The sequence below is a fragment of the Pseudorca crassidens genome, chromosome 7 (genome assembly GCF_039906515.1).
Source record: "Pseudorca crassidens isolate mPseCra1 chromosome 7, mPseCra1.hap1, whole genome shotgun sequence".
NCBI lineage: Eukaryota > Metazoa > Chordata > Mammalia > Artiodactyla > Delphinidae > Pseudorca > Pseudorca crassidens.
This window is the reverse complement of record NC_090302.1, coordinates 12,646,037-12,669,416: the sequence shown is the minus strand read 5'-3', so window position 1 is coordinate 12,669,416 and position 23,380 is coordinate 12,646,037. Positions and strand designations below refer to the sequence as shown.

The following is a 23,380-nucleotide window of genomic DNA, read 5'->3' as shown; positions in this document are numbered from 1 at the left end:
ATTTTTTTTTTGTTTTTTCAAGACGTATTTTGAAAGCAGACTTGGCAGGATTTGTTGGAGGACTGGGTAGGAGGCGCAGAAGAGAAAAAGAGAAATCAGGGATAAATATGATGGAGTCAAATCATATTTTAGGAACATAATGATTACATAAAGGAAATATTTAACATTAACTTGTAAGGTAAGAATTAATCCTATTATTTTATATGGTAGTACTAAAAAAACACAGATGTACTTGGTGATTTAGAAATTAACTGTACGTACCTTAATAGACAAGGGACAGCTCTAGAATATATGGTTTTAAAAACTTTGGCTGTTGATTTTTGATATGCTTTGAAAAATCTTTCCTCATGTGATTCTTTTCCCTAATACTGAGATGCCAATTATAGAAAATCAACTGGGTAGGGTTACAGTTTGCATTTGATAAAATAGGAGCTGAGATTAAGAAGGTACTTCCCTCAGTTCTTCACTCTTGTATAAATCAGAGTTGTGACTTAACTTTAGCAAAACAGTAAAGCGATAAATAATTTTAAAGTACAGGTAACTTCATAGCAGTTGACCAATTAACACTTAGATTTTAGAAGCGTTTTACCAAACCGCTTTCAGCATATTTATGACACACACATTTATTCTTTTGAAACCCCTACTTTGAAAGAGGGCCTAAGCACATTATCATACTTCAGGGGACTTCCATTAACAACTTCTTTTCCAATAGATTTATAGTGAGAACAGCTAGTCTCTTTACTCATCTCTAACAGAAGTAGGCAGGCAGAAAAGGTGGACAGAGCTGCCTCTGAGGTCTGAGAAGGCACTTAGAAACAGCACCCCGCCTGGACACGCCGGCCCACGTCCTGAGGGGAAACCAGCCTCTCCGAGAGCCGTGGTCTTCACTGCAGGAGGCGGACAAGAGAAGACACAACCGCAGACACCGTCTTGCATTTATTCACACAGAGGAATAAGAATCGGTACAAATAACAAACATTGCTTTAAATACAAATAAATAGCTCTGGTTTCTAAAGGAAACAACTCTAGATAATTCAAAGTTAAGTATTTTCTAAGTTCCTATTAAAAATAGAAGACTATTTTGCATTAATTAAGTCCTACTCCACCATAACTCTCTGAGGACTTAAGGATAAAATGGTGAATTCTATGCTCTCAGAAGTCACCAGAAAAATGGGAGATAATGCTCCTTCCTCCCTGACCTATCCCCCAAGTGGAAAGAGAGTTACTCGCATCTTAGACTGAGCTCATAAACGCAGGAAGTATTTAACATTTAAAGATATCTGAAAAGCTTTACCTTGGGAAAGGTGATAAGAATTTCTCTGAACCGGTTCTGTGAATTCTGAAACCTCACTATGCTGAAGTTTTGGTTCAAGTGTCTTAAATTCATTTATGCTCATAGGAAGACTTAAGTTCCTATAATGAAAGCTTCCTCTTGCTAGGAAAAATGACGGTAAACAGTCTGTACTCACTAAGAGTGGCACGTTGGGTAACAAAATGATTTACCTGGTAAAGAAGCAATGGTGCTGCCCAATGAAACAGTCTGTCAACTTTGCACCAAAATGACCAACCAACACTGCTGACAGAAACACACTCCCAAATCTGTTGATTTCTTTTTCTTTCTCTACTGTTATATTTAAAATGTTCACAGAGGCAAAAAATATCTAGGGAGAAGTAGGTTCTAAAAATGAAGAATCGTTTTAAAGTCATGCAGTCTTTCAAGCCTTTAAAAACCACATAAAACATGAGGTCATTACAATCTCGGTGCCAGAGCAGTGCCTGCTCCATTGACTTTCTGTGTCCACTGCATGTCCCCACCTCACCCCACATAAGAGAATTTGATTTCTTCTACTCAGACCTCTACACAATTATTAATAAATAACATGTTTGTTAGAGATCAATATAGCAATGTTTAAGTTTTCAAAGAAATTTTGCTTTTCTATTTAGATTGACCATGATACAATTCCAAATAGAACATCCTCATGCTATTAAAAACAATCTCATGCAATAAATGCAATTTTAAAAGTCCCATATTAATAATGATATTTGGTATTATAGAGGCAGGATTATTCAGATTCTTAAAAAATGATCCCAGTAGAAAAACTGGATTTCCAAACAGAACTTCCATTGTGGTATAAAATGCTAAATTTCATTCTACAGTTTTGTCAATGCAAACAATTTTTTAAGATATACACCATGTTTTCCTAGTTGGGATTTTGAAACAATAAGCATAATTCTTAAACATATTACCACAACATTTGCTCAAAGAAACAGCTCTTTTTGCCAAGCACCTTTTCTTTTAGTCCAGTTGGAGGGATTTCCATAGAGAATTCTGGAACAGCAGTTCTGAACACGATTCAAAAATCTCTCACTTCCCTCCCTGTCTTTTACTTCTTCTTTATGTTGTAAAGACACTTGAGTACAGGAAAATGTTTTGTTTGCTTTTTTTAAGACGGATATTAATAACTTAAGTTTCCTGATTTAAATAGTAACATTTTTTACGTTTGCCTTTCTCTCTGGCACACTATATACTGTTTCTGGAGTTACAAATCCAAACAAACCAGCCAACTAGAGCATCCCAGTGTTCAAATCACAGTTTTGGATACAATCCTATTTATTCTGGATGATGCTCAATTCCACACATACTTCAGGGAAGAAACATCCATAAGAACATCCAAAGACGTTATGTTACCAAACTCTAACATGTGACTGTGCTCTGTCGGATAGTACCATTCACAGCTACAAGCACAAAGGCAGAGGATTTCAGGTGTGGACACCAATTTGCTTTTGCTGTTATGGTAATTCATAACCATCATCTTCGAGATTTCCAAGCTGTTCTAGAATAAGGAGTAGTCCTTTTTTTATCTGGTGGCTTGAAGTAGGAATAAACAGGTGCTGCTGGATACTCTGCGTCAGGGTTTTCTGCCATCATTTTCAGCTTTGCTTCAATGGCTTTTATCTTTGCAGTGACACTGGAAAAAGGACAGCAGAGGATCAGAGTGGGTACGTTCAGAGATTACCTGTGTCTTTCATCTTCTTTGTGCCTCTTAAGCATATCAGAGTAGCAACAAGATACTCAAACACAAACATGCAAGCATTTCACAGAAAACACATATAAAAACAATTAATTTTCTCATTTTAGGAAAGAGATCAAGTCTGGTCCATCTATTAAGTTTTCTCTGTAAGACACTGTTAGAAGTACTTTGCATATTGCTACATTTAAACCTCCGACACCAACATTGATCAGCACCTTAGTGTCTGTAGATAGTAGGCACTCAAAAATAATTTGTGTAGGAATTCAAAGCAGAGTCTGGAAGAGATGTGTACACTCATGTTCATGGTAGCATTGTTTTTTTCATGGTAGCATTATTCACAGTAAACTGTGGAAGCAACCCAAGTGTCCATCGAAGTATGGATGGATAAGCAAAATATGGTATATACATATGCTACAATGTGGATGAACCTGGAGGACATTACGCTAAGTTAAACAAACGTTAAAAAGTTAAATACTGTTTGATTCCATTTACATGAGGTACTTAAATGAGTAGCCAAAATCACAGAGACACAAAGTGGAATGGTGGCTGCCAGGCGCTTGGGGGAGGTGGGAACGGGGAGTTAATGTTTAATGGGTGTAGAGCTTCAGTTTTACAAGAGGAAAAGAATTATGGAGACAGATGGTGGTGCTGGTTGTAAATTATGAATGTATTTAATACCGTTGAACTATACACTTAAAAATGGTTAAGATGGTAAATGCTATATTATGCGTATTTTACCACAATTAGAAAAAATGGAAGCAATGATTCACGTACGTTATATTCTTCACTTTACAGATAAAGAAAACAAGGCATAGAAAGGTTACCTTAGCTAGTGTTATACCGCTAGTGAGTGGCAGAGTTGAGATTTGAATACAATTGGACTCCAGAGCTATGCTATGAGCTATATTATACTGTACCACCTTCTGAATCACTAAATAATAATGGGAAAAAAATCCTGGAACTCCTACAAAGTCCCTGTTTACTGACAAATGTGTGTTTAGGCTATCATTTAGAGTGCTTACAATGAGCCAGGCAGTGGTCCAGCATTTTACTTATATTGTTTCTAATCCTTGCAACAATATTGCAAGGGTTTTGATCCACATTTTACAGATAAACAAATGCACAGAGGTAGGGATTCACCCAAGGTTCACACAGCTAAGAAATTGTGGAGCCAGGATTCAAGCCCAGTTTATCATCAAAGTCCTTGTTTTTTCCTCTCCATTAGGTTGGGAGCTGAGTAGCCATGTATTAGAGAGAAGGGGTGAGGAGACACTGCAGAAGTTGTGAGGAATTCCCTTCTGATCAAGGTCACTGCTATCCCTGGACCAGAATGCAAAGCACTTAGGCAGAGTATTTTTTGGCCCACGACTCCCTTTATTTTCCATTCTGATGCTGTCAATGGTCTACAGTCCGGGACAGAAACTTGGGAGGGAATGTGCACATGGCCTTTTAGAGATCCTCAAAAGGCATACATCTGCACATACTCATGATTTTACACCGGCAACGTAAAATTAAAAAACTAAGTTGCAATAAAAAAGAACCCTGGGGGCTTCCCTGGTGGCGCAGTGGTTGAGAATCTGCCTGCCAATGCAAGGGACACGGGTTCGAGGCCTGGTCTGGGAAGATCCCGCATGCCGCGGAGCAACTAGTCCCGTGAGCCACAACTACTGAGCCTGCGCGTCTGGAGCCTGTGCTCCGCAACAAGAGAGGCCGCGATAGTGAGAGGCCCGCGCACCGTGATGAAGAGTGGCCCCCACTTGCCGCAACTAGAGAAAGCCCTCGCACAGAAACGAAGACCCCAAACGAAGACCCTAGTCTAAATAAATAAATAAATTTAAAAAAAAAAAAAAAAAGAACCCTGGGCTTCCCTGGTGGCGCAGTGGTTGAGAGTCCGCCTGCCGATGCAGGGGACACGGGTTCATGCCCCGGTCCGGGAAGATCCCACATGCCTCGGAGCAGCTAGGCCCATGAGCCATGGCCGTTGAGCCTGCGCGTCCGTAGCCTGTGCTCCGCAACGGGAGAGGCCACAACAGTGAGAGGCCCGCGTACCGCAAAAAAAAAAAAAAAAAAAAAAAGAACTCTGAGGTCTCACTGAGATGCATTCCAGCACCTTTTTCCATTAATGGAAAATTAACAGCCAGCCATTCATTCTGTATGAGTCACAGGGAAAACAACCTTCTCTAATTAGGCATAGATGTTAATCGAAAGATGTAAACTGAGGTTCTCTGGATTAAAAAATAAATGGAAAACACCAGGCTAGATTATCTAGTAAAGAGAGCAAACAGTGAAAATAAGAAACTAAAGACATGTTCACTGTACCATGGAGATCACCAAGCATAAATGCAGTCGTCCCTTCCTAACAGGAGTTAGATTTATGAAAACCTCCATGAAACCAATCTGTGATCAAGGAGGTTTAATCTCGTGGGGAAAATAGGATAGCCGAAATAAGTTCCCAGTGAATCTACAGAAGTCATTGGTTAGGGAAAAAAAAAAAAAAAAATTGGGAGTATAAAATAAAGCAGCACAAAATTAAGAAATATCAATGATATTAGACAAATTAGTAACTATAAAATTAATTTTAATTTACCAATTTTATCGCTCCTGAAAACATTTCAGGATCACCTTCCCCTGCAGTTTAATGAGATGCCTGTACATCTGTTTTGTTTGGTGCAAATATATAGGAAAGGTTTTTTTTTTCCCTGTCTGGCCCTCTGTCCAAATAGGCATCACTTTCCTGACTTCATGACACTGTTGATTTCCTTTTTTTTTTTTCTTTTCTTTTTTTCGCAGTGCGCGGGCCTCTCACTGTTGTGGCCTCTCCCGTTGCGGAGCACAGGCTCCGGACGCGCAGGCTCAGCGGCCATGGCTCACGGGCCCAGCCGCTCCGTGGCATGTGGGATCTTCCCGGACCGGGGCATGAGCCCGTGTCCCCTGCATCGGCAGGCGGACTCTCAACCACTGCGCCACCAGGGAAGCCCTTTTTTTCATTTTTATTGGAGTATAATTGATTTACAATATTGTGTTACTTTCAGGTGTACAGCAAAGTGAATCTGTTATACAAATATATATATATATCCACTCTTTTTTCGATTCTTTCCCCATATAGACATGTTGATTTCTGATCCTTATGGAACACTGATGATCTTTCACCTATCTTCTTCCCCGCCCCTGGAACAGGCTTTAGAACAGTAGTCCTGCATTTACAGCCTGGAGTTTCTTTAAAGCAGTAATTAAAAGACTGAATGTTTAAGTCCAGTAAACCTGTCTTTGAATCTGGACTCTGCTATTTACTACCTGCGTGATCTTGGCCAAGATATTTTACCTCTCTAAACTTCAGTTTCCTCATTTGTAAAATGAGTACAACTGTACTTTTACCAGAATTTTTATAATTCAATGACATACGGCATGTAAAGTGTTTAGCACAGAGCCTGCTTCATAGTGAGCTCAATAAATCCTGGCTTTTGTTATTGTTAACATTTCTCCCTAGGCTACGATGCAAAGTAAACCCCTCTACTTCTGCTCACCCATCTACTTAACTTCCGCTTTCTCTACTCAACCCTCAATTCCTTCTGTTTTGAATTAACTCCAAGGAAGGAAATGATAATTTGTACTTACTAGAACCAAAACTGTTATATTTGCTGAAATCGTAGATAAAATTAAAGTGCTACAAACCCGAATTCTGTATAAAGGAACTCATAGCTGGGGAGGAATTCGTGTATGATGACAAATGCTGAAGATAATCAAGGTCTTATTAAAATGCCTGTTTTTATGGCAAGGACTGAATCTGCTTTACCTGTGCATTCCCAGTGCCAGGTATAATGGCAGGTACATGGTAAGTACACCAGCCTCTTTTGAGTGTATGAATTCTGTAAATGGCTGGTACACGCTCTTAGGCGTATGGGAGGAGGTGAAGTGTATACATTCTGGAGACTAACTGAACACACTTCTCAGCGTGTCAAGTTAGTAGATTCTACTCTAAATTAAGAGTCCGAAGGGTTACTAGAACCGGAATGAAGGTTAGAATGAAGAGATGGCTCAAGCTCTTGCATACCTGCTTGCGTCTTCCTGTAGTACACCTTCTTACCTTAGGTTAGACTGAGTGGGCTCAGTGCTTGAGGATGGCTCAAGACTAATCGGAAGGACCTTATCATTCTTGTTATGATCGTATCTCTGCAAGTAAGAAAAAGGCAAATTACCTCACCTGGGCAGAAACCAGCCCTCTACTGCAGTGCATGTGTTCAGAAATCCTAATACCATCAGTGTATCGTTAGATTATTTTTCGACAATCTTAGGACTGCTTTATGTTTAGAATTAATGTAGACGTCCAGACAGTTTTGGCCTAAAAGTTATAAACTGAGAAATTTAGAAGAGGCTTCCCATCTAGCCATCAGTCCTCCTTATTTGGTAGGGAAAGAATTTCAGCCTTTAAATTCGCAGATGGTACAGACACACAGCAGGATTGCCCTCTCACATTCTTATTCTGTCATACGTCACCTCTTACAATATTTATTTTGCTTTATTCCAAGCACTTTAAAATTTTGCTAGATTTTTGCAAAGTACCAACCATAACATTCAACTCTTAACAGATCTAAGTGGAGAAGAAAAGTAGTAACAGCTTTCAGCCACTGATATAGAAAACATTCTCCAGCAAGAGTAGTTTATTTGATGTCAGATAATTATATACTTCTTTTAAAAGGTAAATACAATATTAAAGAGCGATCAGGAGCCTCTGGTCAAAAAGATGTGTAGGAGAAGAGAACTGCAGGGCACAGAGATTCTCAAATGAAAGACAGAACGAAGGATGATTTATTTCTCTTGCATGTCTTTTCAATGAGATGCAGAATGAGAAAATGACAGCCAGTCTGGCAAATGAGACTTGATTTTCTTTTGAGTAAAAAAGCATTTGGTAATTCTCTTTGCTGCTTCTATTTTTAAGGCAATGGGTCCTAGAAATTGAGAAGGCTCTGTGGTTACCTGGAATACTCATAAAGATCCAAAGTGTCTGAGCTCCGTTCTTCAGCTTGGACACTGAACTCAAATGTTCTATTTCTGTGACTCTTTACTGGGAAGCTTGTTGGGTACAGTCTCTGATTAAAACTCATGCTCATTTAGCTAAAGACTGAGGCTCCAAATCTGATTTAGCTGTCACAAATCTTTTTGCAGACAGGTCTGTAAAGACCACACTGCAGGAGGAATAGAATCAACTTTGGGGATTGCTCCAGTGCACATACTTCACCTGTGCTGGCTGTAACAGAAGACTGTTCTTTTTTTTTTTTTTAAAGTGGTTGTAGATTTTCCCAAGAGAACAAGTAGGAGATGAACATGGCAGTTCACCACTGCTTGGGCCTTGGAGTCAATACAGACACTGCAAAGTCCCACAAATAACTCTTAAAATCTCTGGAGTAAGGAGATGTCAGTGCTTTAAGCACTCTTACAAACCACCCATTTCGCAAGCATTTAGAATAAACAATTCAAACTCTCCAAAGAACTGAGAGGCTGGGAAGAGTCTAACAACGCCTAAAGCAACTAATTTTAAAAATAAATACATTTTTTCCTCCAAAGAACAACCCCCACCAAAAAAATGATAGAGGTCTGAGTATACATATCAGTCACATGGAAGAATCAATCAAAAACAGAATCTGTGGGTATGCGGAGAGAAACGACGAAGGAACTTAATCCCTCCTGAGATGTTTCTCAAAAGAAAAATCTGGCAACACACATGGTAAATACAAGTAGGAGACCAGAGTATGGCTGTTCCAGATGTGCAGAGGCTTGGATGCAAACGGGCAAGTGGACAACTGTCTTTCGGAAGATTCATTTAGGATGAGCTGATGCTGTCTTTCTAGTCTGTTAGACTCACCTTCACTTGTGCGTGTGCCCATCGCACCACCAGCTTCTTAGACAGAGCCAGCTTGCCATTGAGACACTGGATGGCTTGTTCTGCTTCCTGTTCAGGAAAGGGATTAATGTTAGTCAAAGATTCAAATGCCTCACTAGCTTTGATGGCTGAATTTCTAACTGTTTTGTTAAACAAGTGGCAAGGGTTTACAAGAAAAAAAAAAAAGGCAGAATAGTAAAAAGGGTATGAGCTTTTGTAATCTCAGTCAAACAAAAATTCAAATCTTGGCTCTGCCACTTACTGGCAGCGTAATATTTAGCAGGTCAGTTAATCTCTCTGGATATTATCTTTTTCACCTGTAAAATATGGACATTGCTTGTTCCTCAGTGGTCGTGAGGAGTCAAAGAGCGCATGTAGAGCATGGAGCATATGGTAAGCACTCAACCAACGTCAGATTATTAGCTGACCGTTGTGTGGCCTATTGGGTGATATCTTTCTACATACTTCTGTTAGTTAGAGTAGCACCTACTGTGTCAAGAAATTGTACTCCACCAGGGACTCTGAAACTATATCCTGGACTAGGGCTTATACTCCCTGAATCCAAAGTGAGAAACAGTAATGGCTTCAAAGGATATGGGAGTGAAGGAAACCAGGCCGGAAAAAGCAGGAGTGAGTCAAAGAGACTACGAGCAAGGTATCTCTGTGGGCCAATCTCTGCACCTGGTTTTCAGAGCCAGAACTTCCCTGACCCTGTCCGCATCAGATATAGGAGCAACGAGGTTGAAAGGAATTCCTGAGGCTGGGTAATAGGCACTCTAGGACATTCCCAGGAAGCCTGGCTGTACTTTTCCATCCTGCCAAGCCTTCTCTGCTCCATTTGTATCCATGAGGCATTCGGCCAAGCGTAACCCACGTTTACTGGGAGTGAAGAAGCCCTTAAGGAACAGGAAGAGGAACAAGGAGAGTCCGAGGCTCAGTGTAGGACATTCCAGTCTGGTTTTCCCAGTGACTCTCTTATTCCTCTGGATCCTGCCGGTATGACATTCAACAAATATCTGAGTACCTACTACGTGTCAAGTATTCATCACTGGCATCCTTGCCTCACTATGGCACGCAAAGTTAGAAGGACAGATGAGACATTTTATTCTTAAGTTTCACTTAGTGAATTAGAATTTACATGACACTCTCCATTAATTCTGTAGTATCAACAGTCATAAGGTGCCAGCAGGTGATAAATGTTTGAAAAAAGAATTTCCCGTCTCTGTAACTTGTTTCAAAATTCATGTATCCAACATTATTAAATGCCAAATGTGTTTTCATATAAACCCTCACCTATTCTCCCAACTTCCTAAAAGGTAAGGAGGGTGTGTGTTTTTAATCCCCATTTTTAGATGAAAACTGAGGTCAAAATAAGTTAAAGAGACTCGCCTAAAGTTAATAAATGGAAGAGTCAGAAATAACAGGCTTTGTGACTTCAAGTTTAGTGTTTTTAAACCAGCATCTGGGGCTTCCCTGGTGGTGCAGTGGTTGAGAGTCCGCCTGCCAATGCAGGGGACACGGGTTCGTGCCCCGGTCCGGGAAGATCCCACAAGCCGCGGAGCGGCTAGGCCCATGAGCCATGGCCACTGAGCCTGTGCGTCCGGAGCCTGTGCTCCGCAACAGGAGAGGCCACAGCAGTGAGAGGCCCGCGTACCGCAAAAAAAAAAAACCCAGCACCTGTCCTCAACATGACCATTGATTTTAGTTGTCTATAAAAATCCTCAACATGCTCTATCATTAGGAAAGAACAAAGTACTTTAAACTGCTAACTATATAGAGCACATTTTCAGTTCCCTCAAAACAAACCTTGAACAATTAGAACAATAATGAATCACGTACTGCCTATCACATTTGCAAAAATTAGGGGAAATTAACAAAAAAAATTCCCAGCACTGGTAAGGACAAATGACACTCTCAGACAGTTTCAGAACATACTGACACATCACTTCTTGAAGGCAATTTGGCAGTCATATTACGAAAAAAAATTGTGGCCTTTGTTGACACCACTCCATTTCCATGAATATAGTAAATATGTACATAGAGCTAAAGAGACGTTCACTGCACTACTGACACGTGTGGAGATTAGTTAAGTAAATTACCATACGTTCACAGAATATTATGCAGTCATCAAAGGTGACACTGGTTAGTTTTTAAACTGAGGCCTAAATAATAAAATTATAGATATAGATCAGTGAATTTTTACATATATCTACAGCTACACCAGTGAAACCACAATATGATACAGAATGTTATTTTTTTTTTTCTTTTTTTGCGGTACGCGGGCCTCTCACTGTTGTGGCCTCTCCCGTTGCGGAGCACAGGCTCCGGACGCGTAGGCTCAGCGGCCATGGCTCACGGCACGAGCCCGTGTCCCCTGCATCGGCAGGCGGACTCTCAACCACTGCGCCACCAGGGAAGCCCCAGAATGTTATCTTGATGTGTATTAGATGACAGAAAAAATTTTAATTTTCTTTCAGTGGTAAATAGGATATATGATTCTGTTTGTGTGTTATAAGCTGCACATGTTTTTTTTAAAAATTGTGTACATGTGTTTGTGTGCGTGTGTATGTGTGTATGAATGTGAAGAAAGAAGAAGGGACTACAAAGATATACAACTAAATATTAAAAAACTGATTATTTCTGGGTTTTAGGCTAATAAATGAAATTACTTATCTATATTTTCATCTGTAAGAAACAGGTATCACTTTTACAGTAAGAAAAACATACAAATACAATTACTATTAATAAAACAATAACTAGGCAATGTTCTCACACATGACTAATAAAGTTATAGAGCTATAAGCAGTGTCTCCATATTTAATAACATTCAAATTCAATTCCTTTATCAATGCATGTCCCCTCCAAGGACTAAATTTTAATACGGATACATGGATACATCATGGCTGAAGCTGGAGGTTCTCTTTCTCTGTATATATTCAAATTTGTCCACATTTATTCTGAGACATTGGGAAGAAGGATACATTTTTAAGAAATAAAAATAAAAGACAGTTTGTGGGCGGCTCACCACAGAGAGGGAGGGCTTCTGCACCACGGGGCAAAACTACTGAAAGAAAAGGAGGCTTTGTTGGCCAGCCACTAAAGGAACAAACAAAAGAGAACAGGGAGGGGCATGTCCATGTGCTTAATGTGGGCATCCCAAAGCATCTGGTCAGAAAAGTAGGTCAGCTGCCTGAGACTGCCAGCCTGGGGAGGGTAGACCTTGAAAGCTGTTCACTAATTCAGTTGTTTACCGAGGATCTCCTTTAGGACTCAGAGCACAGCACACAGAGATGAATCAGACATGGCTCCTGCCCACAAGGAACTGCTACTCTAGTAGTCAAGAGGGATGCACAGATAATTATGAGAGTGTAAGTACTGGGAAAGGGGGAGAAGTTCAATTACCTGCTTAGTTTCAAAGTTAACGAAACAGTACCCTCGAGGCTGTCCCTCCAAAGCACCTGACTTGTGGAAGAGGAAGTCGAACTGCTTCACCGTGCCAAACTTCTGCAGGAGCTTGAGGAGGTGGTATCTATGGAGAAAGAACAGCCCCTGAGACACTCTGGGAATTTGGTCAGCCTGCGAGATAAAAGCAGGAGATAATTTACCCCAGGGATAAAATCTCACATCACTGCCCCCTGCCTTCCTCCAAACTGCCGTGTTAGTTTATTTGGCAAACAGAGTTGTTTGCCTCTATTTGGAATGGGGACTAGAATTGTCATGGCTATGCGTCTGTCCAACACAAAAATACCAAACAAAAAAACCACACCTAACAAACAGCTGTCTGGCCCACAAGCACCATTTGTTTTTCTTTTGGAGAATAGCTCAAAAATTGTGTCGATTTATTTATTTTCAATTTCTTGGCAATGAAATAGTATTTGTGAATAACTACAACTCCATCAGAAACACACACTCACACTCCAAATGCAAAGGCCAACCCTACCTCAAAAATAAACAAAGTAACACATATACATTCACACAAACAACAAAACAATCCTGGAAGACTTCCCCGTCAGCGTTCATAGTTAATCATTAGCCCCAAATTGCACTTGAGACAAATTCTGCCAAAAGCCAAACCACAGCTAGTGGCACTTCCATAAGTGCTTGAGAGTTTCCATCCCTGACGTGACCGAATGACAGGACAATGTGGAACCGCAACGTGATGGAGGCTGGTCTCACACAGGCAGGGGAACCTGGCCGGTCCTATAAATCATCCCACTGCAGGTAACTGCCCAACCTCAGTTGCTTCAATACGATTTATGCTCTGGTGTGGCTGAATAAAGAATCTAGCTGGCCAAGGAGGGCATTTACTACTGGCAGGAGGTTTACCCCAAGCTCTTTCTTGCCACTCTGCCCCTCACCCTCTTCTTGGATTCCTTTCTCTAAAACTTACTTGGTTTCTATAGAGCTTTTAAGTTATTCAAACAGATGTGGCCTTAACAGGTTGCTGTGGCCAATCTCAATTCCGACTTCCTGTCATCTGATGTAAGGGTGAGACAAACCAACAGCTCTCCCGTTTCCTTTTCCTTTGGCCTTCCTCCTGGCATCCTCCACGCTATTCAAATGGAGTCAAGGCTTTCTCTAAACAATGCTGTCCCTGTGATACTAAAAAGGTATCAGCCCACATGCTAAATCTGTTATTACTGGGAATTCTACCCCACAGGGAGTCAGTAAAGCTGTCTTTACAGCCACATTCATATTCACATTGTTTTCTAGGAGAAAACTCATCAAGATTTTATTCTTGAGTGAGAATCTCCTTTGGGAGGCAGAAAGAGATGAAATGGATCATAAGCTACACTAAATTTGAGACAATGCACATCAACAAGCAAGCCCAATATCCTGGATCAGGTCCTGACACAGTGGAGCAAGGAAGACATAACACAGGTCTTTTACTGGGGCAGGGGGCAAGGATCCCAAGGCATACAGTGGATATTAATCTGGTCTTTAGATCTGTTTTGAAGGAGAAAACAACCATAACCCTCTAGTTTCCAAACTCTCAATTCCTATCACGATACCTCAACTGCTGGTGAGAATGAATGAGGTGATTCTTCAGGGGAAAGGAAGACACCTAAAGTGCAAATTTCTGGTTTTACTTGGTTTTCTGAATATGCTTACAGCAAGGGTGGGTCTCTCAAGTGCGCAGATGGGCTAGAAGAATCTCTCTCAGCGTCTTTAATTCACAGCTGCATCTTCCACTTACTATACACATTCAAACCTCAACACTGCACCAGTTGCCATAAATGGTGGGTCAAATCTTTTTTTTAAAAAAACAACCTAAGGGCTACTGTGGGCCGGTCATCTTTTCATTAACTCCATTCTGCTTAATAGCAGGAAGGTAAGGCGATCGGCATTTCCTAGGAAATGAATTTTAATTTACTCAGGGAAAAAAAAAAAAACTCCAACAGATTATTCTTTGAAAAGCTAACAAATGCGTTCTGCCCGAGAAGTGCGACCTTAAGATTCCAGGAACATCTGCTTAGGTCCGTGTCTTTCAACTTCTCCAGGATTTCTTTCCTTGTTTGATAATTTCTTGAAATTATCGGAACACCGAAACAAAAGGAATGAAATGTTTACTATTTTGCTTCCTGGAGATGGAGACTGCAAGCTCTGATAGTGAAAAAAGCCTGGAGAATCTTGCTTTCACATCTGCAAGCACTTTCATCTGCTGCTGAAGTATGGGAGAGCTCGCTACTCATCAGAGCCTTGCTTCACTTAATGAAATGTGGGCCCTGCAGCCTTCGGGAGCCGGAGAATTAGTACACCAGTCCCATATATATTTTTGCAACATAATTAGTGTTTTCTGTAATGGGTCTTTAAAATGGCCTTCCTGCCTAATGGCACAGAGGGAATTAGTCTATATGAATTAGATTAGGTTAAGATAGACACCTACAAATGTGTCAAGAATTGTAGTATTAGGCACTTGACTATCCAAATGAATACAACTAAGTCTCTGTCTTCAAAGACCTGACATTCTGGTTCGAGGACAGAGAGATGTAATCAAACAATTTTAAAAGTGTGAAGCTTGCACACAGAGGTATGTACGTGAGCACACAGATGAAGAGGACCAGCTGTGCAGGGAAGGCGGTTAGTGAATACCTTGTGTAAAGACATAAAGGTGAAAAAGACTGAGCCAACGGCAGACAGTGGGGGCTCTTAGACAGTAAGTGAAGAGGCTAAAAGGCAGGCAGGGGACAGGTTGGGAAAGATGTGTGCAGGAGGGAATTTTAATGTGATGCTGTAGGTACTGGGAAGCCAACGAAATGACATTTAAGATTCTTTTTAATGCACAATTTGTTTTAGAGAAAATTTTTTTCATAAATTTACGGAAATTATTATGTGGTGGGTCTTTATGTTCTATGCCTTATATGTTTTTAAATGGTCTTACTTTGTTTCAAATTTAAATAAGTAAATAGTAAAGGTTGTTTTATGCAAACCAAAGCATGAGAAGCAGCACAGGTCATGGAGGAAAAACAAGGAATGGGCTGAGAGAGAAGCGGGCGTGTCTTCAGGTGGAAACACTCTGTTCTTACATGCTCATGCGTTTATAATCCCTTGAGCTTAGCTCTGAAAGTCTACATCCGAAGGACATTTCCACCCAGGTGGCTCTCCATTGCTTTTAAGTTTACTTAATAACGCCAGGCCTGACCTCCTCCTCTCCACAAACTATGCCTCTTTCCAGCTATTCCGCTGGCTGGTGTGGACATGATTCTTTTCCATTTCTCAGGCAAGAAACATCAGGATCATCTTTAGCTCTCCGCTCCTCTTCAGTCACCTTCTTCATCTCGCAGACTCCACCCAGTGGTCTCCAAGTTCACTGTCTCTATCTAGGTGATATTAATGGCAGGTCCGCAGCTAATCTTCATCTTCAGTCTTTGCCCCTCCTATTCATCCTTAATACTGATGTCTGATTTTCCTACTAAAACATCACTTTCATGATGTTGGTCTCCCACCAAACACTCACGAATCTCTTCTACGTGAAATTCAAACTTGTCTGAATAAATTTTATAGATCCTGTCTTAATCTGATAGCATTCTCTCTCTCCAACTACTATTTTCATTATCGTTTAGTATTCAACCTCCCTTTTAGTCAAAAAGGTCTTCCCGATATTCGACTCATCCATAACAATACTTCTTTTTTTTTTTTTTTTTTTGCGGTACGCAGGCCTCTCACTGTTGCGGCCTCTCCCATTGCGGAGCACAGGCTCCGGACGCGCAGGCTCAGCGGCCATGGCTTACAGACCCAGCCGCTCCGCGGCATGTGGGATCTTCCCAGACCGGGGCACGAACCCATGTCCCCTGCATCGGCAGGTGGACTCTCAACCACTGTGCCACCAGGGAAGCCCAACAATACTTCTTATTCCTACTTATGTTCCTTTATTTATGATTCACCCTCCATCCAGAATGTTCTTTCTTTTAGAATTTCTACTGGCTTTGTTCTCTCTCATACTTCTCCTTATACATAACGCAGTGGCTATTAATTTGGCTTTCTATACAGCACATTTAATATTTAAAAAAGAAAGCAGTGTTAACCCTCTCAGAAGAAACCATGGTATAGAAAATAGATGTCTAAAGACATTAATTTGTTCAGCTTCTCTATTGAAGGCACTAGTAGTAATATTTAAAGTTGTTGTTTTTACTCTTACAGTTAGACTGGGTCCCATAACATTTAAAGGAAGTCCTTACAATGAAAAATTTAGAATAGAATACTTTAGGTTATGACTGTCCAGTTACATGGACTGTTAGAATATTTGTGCAAAGAGCCCTATGTTAGATGCCAGGAACTTAGTCCTATCATTAACTACTTAAGTGAACTGAGTCAACTCCCTTTACCTTTCTTTACTTATAAAGTAGGGAAGTGTTGTCTGTTCTACCTGCCTCACAAGACTGTTGCAAGCTTAAATAAGAGGAACTAAAGAAATATTAGAGCTAGAAGACATTTCCAGAGCATTTAGTTGAACAGTCTCACTTTACAGGTAAGAATTATGAGGTACAATATAGTTGAGAGGAATCCAAATATAGTGGAAAGAACATAGGCTTGGAATCTGCTACCTCCATAAATAAGAGTATATCATCATTCCCTTAAATCCAGATCTCTAAGATCTATTTAGTTATACAGATATTCCTGGCATGTAACATGGTCCTAAAATGGTCAGTATTGCAACTACAAACTGAACAGAGTATCAGGGTGCTAGACAGTCGGTCAGCAATGCATATTCTGTTGAGAAGAGGCTGATGGACATCCTACTAGAACTTGAACACAACTCAGATTAGTAACAGGCACACACGCACATAAGATGAATAGAATTATTATAAAATAAACTTTGAAAAACTGAGTGGAAAAGGTTTTTTTCTTTAAAAAACTTCTGTCAAGAGTCATTAGAACTTTAGAGATTTGGATTCAAATAATATTTTCTGAGATTAGACTACAAGCTGGGTACCACATGTTCACACAAGTTTCATCATGCAGCCCTTCAACGTTTGGGAATGACTGCATTTTAATAATTAGTCTAGGTCCATCGTTACCTACATCTTGAAAGGAACAGGATCTAGAAGTTTATGTACTTCAAAAACTTGGAAGAAAATCACATATTTCTACAAGATGAGACCTACCTTACTATAATGTTAGGTTTCTTTGCTGCAATTAAGTAAATTAAATGAAGTAACACTATGCATTTCATGCTAACCATAAGCTACAACTGGTAGTTATGTCATTAAGAAGAAATTTAATAAATCAGTTTGTTTATCGAGAAAATATTTTAAGATAAGGAATCCCTAGATGAAATACAGTAGAAATGATCTCTGGTAATACAGAGGTGGGAAGTCACAGGTGGAGCCAGCAAGGCCCTGATCTGTAGTCTAGTACTGGATGTCCACCTTTGTCCTGATATGAGAAGAGCAGAGATACCAGTGGGAGAGTTTTTGATTCAATGTTCCTGTTAATGCTCTAACTAAAGAAAATATCCACGTACTCCCACTTATGACATAAACTGAGGTGGCAGATGCCCACTTGAACCTTCCTGTCAAGCAGCAGGATACAATTATAACAAGAATATTACAGGGAACCCCAGCTAAAACAATGAACATTGTTTCCACACTCCAGATTTCCATTCAGACAAGAAGAGGTGGGAATGGAAACCACTCTTGGAAGCATCCTCTCACAGCCTGGGTTATAGATGATGGAAACAGCTTCTCTGTTTAATTCCCTCATTAACTGAGAGCTTGGGCAGGTTCACACATTCATCCTCAAAGCCATAAGTCATAAAGAGAGCCAAAATAAATGCAAAGTCTATATTTAAGGGCCCTCGTGATCAAGGTAACATAATTAGGGGGCAACACACCTTAAATACCATCATAATTTCTAGAGGGACCCAACGGTGTCTACACTTAGCCAATTTGAGCTTGAGCAGGTTTAAGGAACTGAACATTCTGTCATGATCCTGATATGTTAGTTTACATCTCTTTCCTCTCTCATAATCCCAACCCTGTTATACACCTCCTCTAAGCAGATTCCCTTGTTTCCTCTCTCCTTGCTTTTAACACTATTCCACAGGGAGTAACTTCTAGGACTGAGGCTGTAACCCATGCTTGCTTCAAGCATTGACCCCAAATGGCTCAATCCACCCACGCTTGGCTATCCTGCCACCAACCACCACCTGCCCCTACCGAACGACTGGGGGAAGGAAAAACCTCTCAATTCTCTCTGCTAAGAAATTTCACTCCACTATAATATCCACAAAGGAAAGAGTGGGGAGTCAAGACAATTCAATTAGCTTTGTCACCATGGACAAGGCACTTCTATCTCTTGGGCTTCAGTTTCCTCTGCTGTAGGATAAAACAGCTAGAATATATCAGAGTCTTTCAAGGGTGCTCCACAAGTCCTATAAGTGATTGCCAAAGAAAGGGTGACTGTGGCCCAAAGGCACTGGGTACACCTGGTCCTCCCTTTAATCAGAGCAACTCTGAGCTTTTATTTTATATCTAGGTTCTGTACTTTAATAAGACAAGGCTCCTCAGATTTAGAAACTTTGAAAATTGCCTAGCATGGCACTTGGCACAGAGTAGGCACTCAAATCATTTAATGAATGAATGAAAACCAAAGTGACTGGGGAATCTCTAAGATTCCTTCTGACTTTCCTCGGTTCCATGGCTGCTTAACATGAATTAGAGTCAAGTGGTACCTCTCTGCCTTTTTGTGAAAATACTGATACTTCTTCTGTTTGTTCCTTCATTTTGGGGAATGAAAGTATGCCCATGGCTGGTTTTAGGAAATAATTTCCTAGTCACTGGGTACAAGGATTCGAAATAGTTGAGAATTAGGAGAACATCTTAGGCAAGCAGGAAAAACAAGTAATATATGGTTTAAAGGGTATCCAAGTCTGTGTCTATGCAGCAGAAGAGTCCAAATGTAAGAAAAATGACAAGATGACACGCTAAAACAACATATTCCCTTCAAAGATAATTAAAACATAAATAAAAGGGCCAAAATATAGCCTATATCCCTTGAAAATTCTTCTGAACATCCTCACCACAAGCATCCCAATTTTGTAGGTAATGAATTAAAATATATTAGACTCACTCTGTGATTTTGGGGTCCAGGTTGCCAATCCATAACCGGTGCCCTTCCTGCAGGGAACCCTCTGAAAGGATGGATGCATTCTCCAGGGGAAGAGTTTTGGTTTCTGCTTCCATCAATCTCTACGAAATACTAAAGGAAATGTGAATATTCAGACAGGAAAGGAGCAACATGTTGTGAACATGAGACTTCAAATTCAATTCAACAAACATTTATTCAAGGAGGGCATGCCCTGGGCAGTCCTTCAAAGGCTTCAGTTATTCCACAAACAGGGCCCCAGCACCAGTTCCCTTGGGACAGCTCCTCCGGCAGCCAGAGAGCAAAAGCTTCCATTTAAGGTGAAAGGGGTGTGGTTGTGTGTGTAGAAACTAGTTTTTCTCTTCTGAAGCCAGAGGCTGACTGGGCAGGAGGCCAAAGTCTCTACTACTACATGATACTCCAGTTCAACAACCGTCACCCAAAATAAGCCTTGGAAACCACCAGAAAGGGAGTCTTAATGACACTTAAGGGTATGGGTGGGGAAGAACAATAGTAAGTAATCAATTAGCTATTATCATGTCTAATATTTTGGGAGACACTGGGAAGAAGAGACTAACTTGTTCCGTAGTTATTCCAGTTCCATTATTTACCAGTTCTGTAACGGTGGGCAAGTTACTTAACCACTCTGTGTCTCAGTTTCCTCATTTGTAAAATAGGGGTAATAAAGAGCTATGCAGATTCACTGAGTTAATACACCAAAAACATTAAGAACAATAAATGCATGGCACCTAAGAAGCATTCAATTAATTTTAGCTTAAACTATTACCGACTTAGTTCCTGAAACGTCTCATATCACAGCCACAAAAGGAGGATGAGGGTTACGATGGAGACAGTAATGTAAAGACCAAAAACCTTGCGGTCAGAAGGCCTGGTTTCAAATTTTGGCATTTCCATTGGAAGTCACTTCATTCTTAGCTTCAGTCTCCTCACCTCTACATAATAAACCTTGCCCTGCTTATAACTTAGAGTTGCTGAGAAGACCAAAAATGACACAACAGATGTAAAATAAAGCTTTAATGTATGATGTGGTAGAGGAAGGAAAATAAAGGGGCTGGGAAGATGGCAGGCTGTGACAGACTTCATAACTCCCTGCTAGAGAAAACATGTCCTGTAAAACCAGAAGTGCCTCCGAGATCAGTGTTGCAGGAACTGCGTCTTAATAACAACAGCTGATATACTGAACACTGCCATTACCTCTTATTCAACTCAGCACAGCTTATACAGGCTAGCACATAGCAGCCCCTCAGGTAATTGTTTGTTAAATGTGTTTATCTACCTCCACACATGAGGGTATTTTTCTTCCTCTCTCATTCACATGTTCAATCTGTTCCATAATGTGAGACAAGCAACTAATAACTGCTAAGCCCTGGACTATGTGCTGAAAATAGAGAGATGAACGAGCCATAGCTCTTGCTCCTACTTCCTGGGAGAAAGGTAAAACAGGCATAAGTAGAATCCCAGGTGTGGAAACTGGAGAGGCGAAATATTTTGTCCTTTCCTTCCACTTACAGATCATTCATTCAAAAAATTTTTATAGAGCCTCTATTTTCCAGGCAGTGTCTAGGTACTGGGGACAGAGCAGTGAACAAGCAAGGTCTCTGCCCTATGCATGCTTATATTTGGAAGAGGGGCAGGACAAGACAAAAGGAAAATAAATAATCAAGATGTAATTTGTGATAAGTGCCGCAAACACAGTTAAGCAAGGGGATTTGACAAAGTCTAGGGATGGGCTACTTCAGAATTAGTGGAAAGGGAAGACCTATAGGAGATGACATTTGAGATGAGACTTGAATGATAAAACCTTCTGATACTAATACCAACAGGAAATAGCATCACACGAGGGAACCATTTTTAGTGGGAAGAGTGCAGGATATGGGGCCAAAAGAGAGGCACTCAAATCCTGGCTTTTGCACCCAGTTATTTTGTGACTTTAGAAAGTCATGATTGCCCCGTAAGTGTCCCCTCCTCAGAAAAGCTTTCCCTAATAGAGCAGAGCATCTTGTTAGTCTCTATGACAGCTACCTTTTTCTTTCCACATAATACCAGCTCAATGTATCACATATTATTTTATCTTCTGTTTCCCTCACTAGAATGTAAGTCACTGGAGGACAGGGCCTTACCTATTTTGATGATTCTATTCCCGGCACTTAGTACACTGCCTAGCTCCTGGCTGGTACTCAGTATTTACTGAATGAATGAATGAAACAAGCCACCTCCCCACTCGGAGCCTCAGTTTCTTCCTCCTTCCTACAAAGGGCATAATTATCCCTATCTCAAGGGTTGTTACGATGCTTAAATATGACAATACACGTGACAGCTCGGCACAGCACTTTTTGAGGAACGGTAAAGTGTGGTAAGTGATCAAGATGCCATATGACAATCAAAATCCTTTGGGTTCGCAATGGCGACAACCTCTTATATTCACAGAATTCACAAAACGCTCCCGCCCACCCCCCCCTCCCCCGCTAAGCTACAACGACCCTGGAAGCCACGAACAGTCATTTGGGGAAACTGAGGAGCAGAGAAGCAGGCACTTGTTCCTAAAAGCTAACGGTAACGGTGGGGTCAAGGCTGGAATCCGGGCTTCCCGATCCCTGGCCGCGAATTCCCAGATGCGATGGGTCATTACTCGGATTGTTATTTCCGGGCCAGCAGCGGGACAATCCGGGGCGGGGCCTGAGAAGCCGTCTCTCTAGGGCAGCCTCCTCTGGGAGCCCCTCGCGGGGCCGGCGTTAAGATGCAGAGGCGCGTCGCGGCCGGACTCACCTCGTCACCTCGGCGTAGTCCCCTCGGCTCATGCCCCCAAAGCAAAGCCCCGACTCCACGGTCAGACAACCCTCTAGACGCGTCCACCTCAGCGCCGCCAGCTGCCAGGCCACCCGTGACGCACTACGCCTGCGCCGCCGCCCCGCCCCGTGACGTCACGACGCCCGCGCCGCCGCCGTCGCTGCGGTCGTGCGAGTCTTCCTAGTAGACTGGGCGCTAGCTGGTGAGTGGCCTCGGCACGGCCTCGAGGCGCGCGCGGGGCCCGGGTGCCAGAGATCTCTACTCAAGGACCTCTGGGGGACTGAACACCCGGACGCGTTCCATTCGAATCCGGCTTGACCTTTACGGCTGGGGGCGGGACCTGCTGATCTGAGCGAGTCTGGGGGCGGGGCTCATCTCAGCTAGGAACTTCCAGGGTGGGAGGCGGGGCTTACTAAATAGGGACAGCTACTTAGTAACTTGCCACCTGGCTGGAGCATTTAATTTTCATAACAATCTTTTGGGGGTAGGGTTTTTTTTTATAGAATTAAGTCCAGACCCTTTATTTATTTATTTATTTTGGCCGCGTGGCATGTGGGATCTTAGTTCCCCAACCAAGTATCGAACCCACGCCCCTTACTCCCAGGGGAGTAGGTATTTTTAATCCCCCATGCTGGAGAAAGGGAAGCTCAGAGAAATAACTTCATCGGGTCACGTGGCTAGTGAGTGAGGGCGCCCAAATTCCAAAGCCTCAACTTTTAACCATTACTCTGTGCGGCCCAGTGGCAAAACAGTTGTCGTTTGAATAGCCCGTCTATATTTACAAAGTGCTTCTGCAGCTCTTATCTTATTCGATCGTCCTGATAACCCTGATAAATATTATTGTCATCTACAGATGAAATTGAGGCCCAGAGATTTTGACCTATCGAAGGTCACATACCTAGGAAGTGCTGGAACCAGCACTCTTTCCCAGGTCTTCTCTAAGTTTGATGCCTTTTTCCTGTCACCCCACTCTCTCGCATTCTCAGAATCTTGGAGAGCTTTATAGTTAGAAAGAATGAAAACCTAGTCTGACCCTTCGTTTTATAGTTGAGGAAAGAAAACCTAGGTAGAAGAA

The 23,380-nt window shown here is 41.5% G+C and overlaps 2 protein-coding genes across 8 annotated transcripts in view; one reads left to right on the top strand and one right to left on the bottom strand.

Moving 5' to 3' along the window:
- Window positions 1-923: 923 nt before the first annotated feature.
- Window positions 924-22,443, bottom strand: RBM18 (RNA binding motif protein 18). 4 transcript variants are annotated; one of them, XM_067743410.1, is made up of 6 exons: window positions 22,285-22,443; window positions 19,483-19,611; window positions 12,313-12,486; window positions 8,893-8,979; window positions 7,117-7,202; window positions 924-2,969 (listed from the first exon to the last, which is right to left on the bottom strand). In XM_067743410.1, exons 2-6 carry the CDS (start codon window positions 19,513-19,515, stop codon window positions 2,810-2,812), a joined length of 540 nt encoding a protein of 179 aa, XP_067599511.1. In that variant the 5' UTR covers window positions 19,516-19,611; window positions 22,285-22,443; the 3' UTR covers window positions 924-2,809. The 4 variants fall into 4 exon arrangements, with proteins under 4 accessions (XP_067599511.1, XP_067599509.1, XP_067599512.1 ...); XM_067743408.1 differs by having other exon boundaries at window positions 12,313-12,439; window positions 22,285-22,442; XM_067743411.1 differs by having other exon boundaries at window positions 19,483-19,601; window positions 22,285-22,422.
- The window catches only part of MRRF (mitochondrial ribosome recycling factor), a 91,092-nt gene continuing 90,064 nt past the window's right edge, over window positions 22,353-23,380 (top strand). For 2 of the 4 annotated variants that reach the window (XM_067743405.1, XM_067743403.1), the window contains exon 1: window positions 22,353-22,507. The gene's annotated coding sequence lies outside the window, so the exon portion shown is untranslated. The remainder of the gene's footprint in view (window positions 22,508-23,380) is intronic. The other 2 variants (XM_067743407.1, XM_067743406.1) reach the window with 2 other exon arrangements.

What these genes read in the sequence shown, in the direction of transcription:
- RBM18 (XM_067743408.1), bottom strand. Translation starts at nt 19,595, where the DNA reads ATGGAAGCAGAAACCAAAACTCTTCCCCTGGAGAATGCATCCATCCTT. An exon ending in TTAACTTTGAAACTAAGCAG is followed by an intron (nt 8,980 to 12,312) that starts GTAATTGAACTT and finishes TTTCCTGAACAG; the next exon opens with GAAGCAGAACAAGCCATCCA. An exon ending in GGGCACACGCACAAGTGAAG is followed by an intron (nt 7,203 to 8,892) that starts GTGAGTCTAACA and finishes TCTTACTTGCAG; the next exon opens with AGATACGATCATAACAAGAA.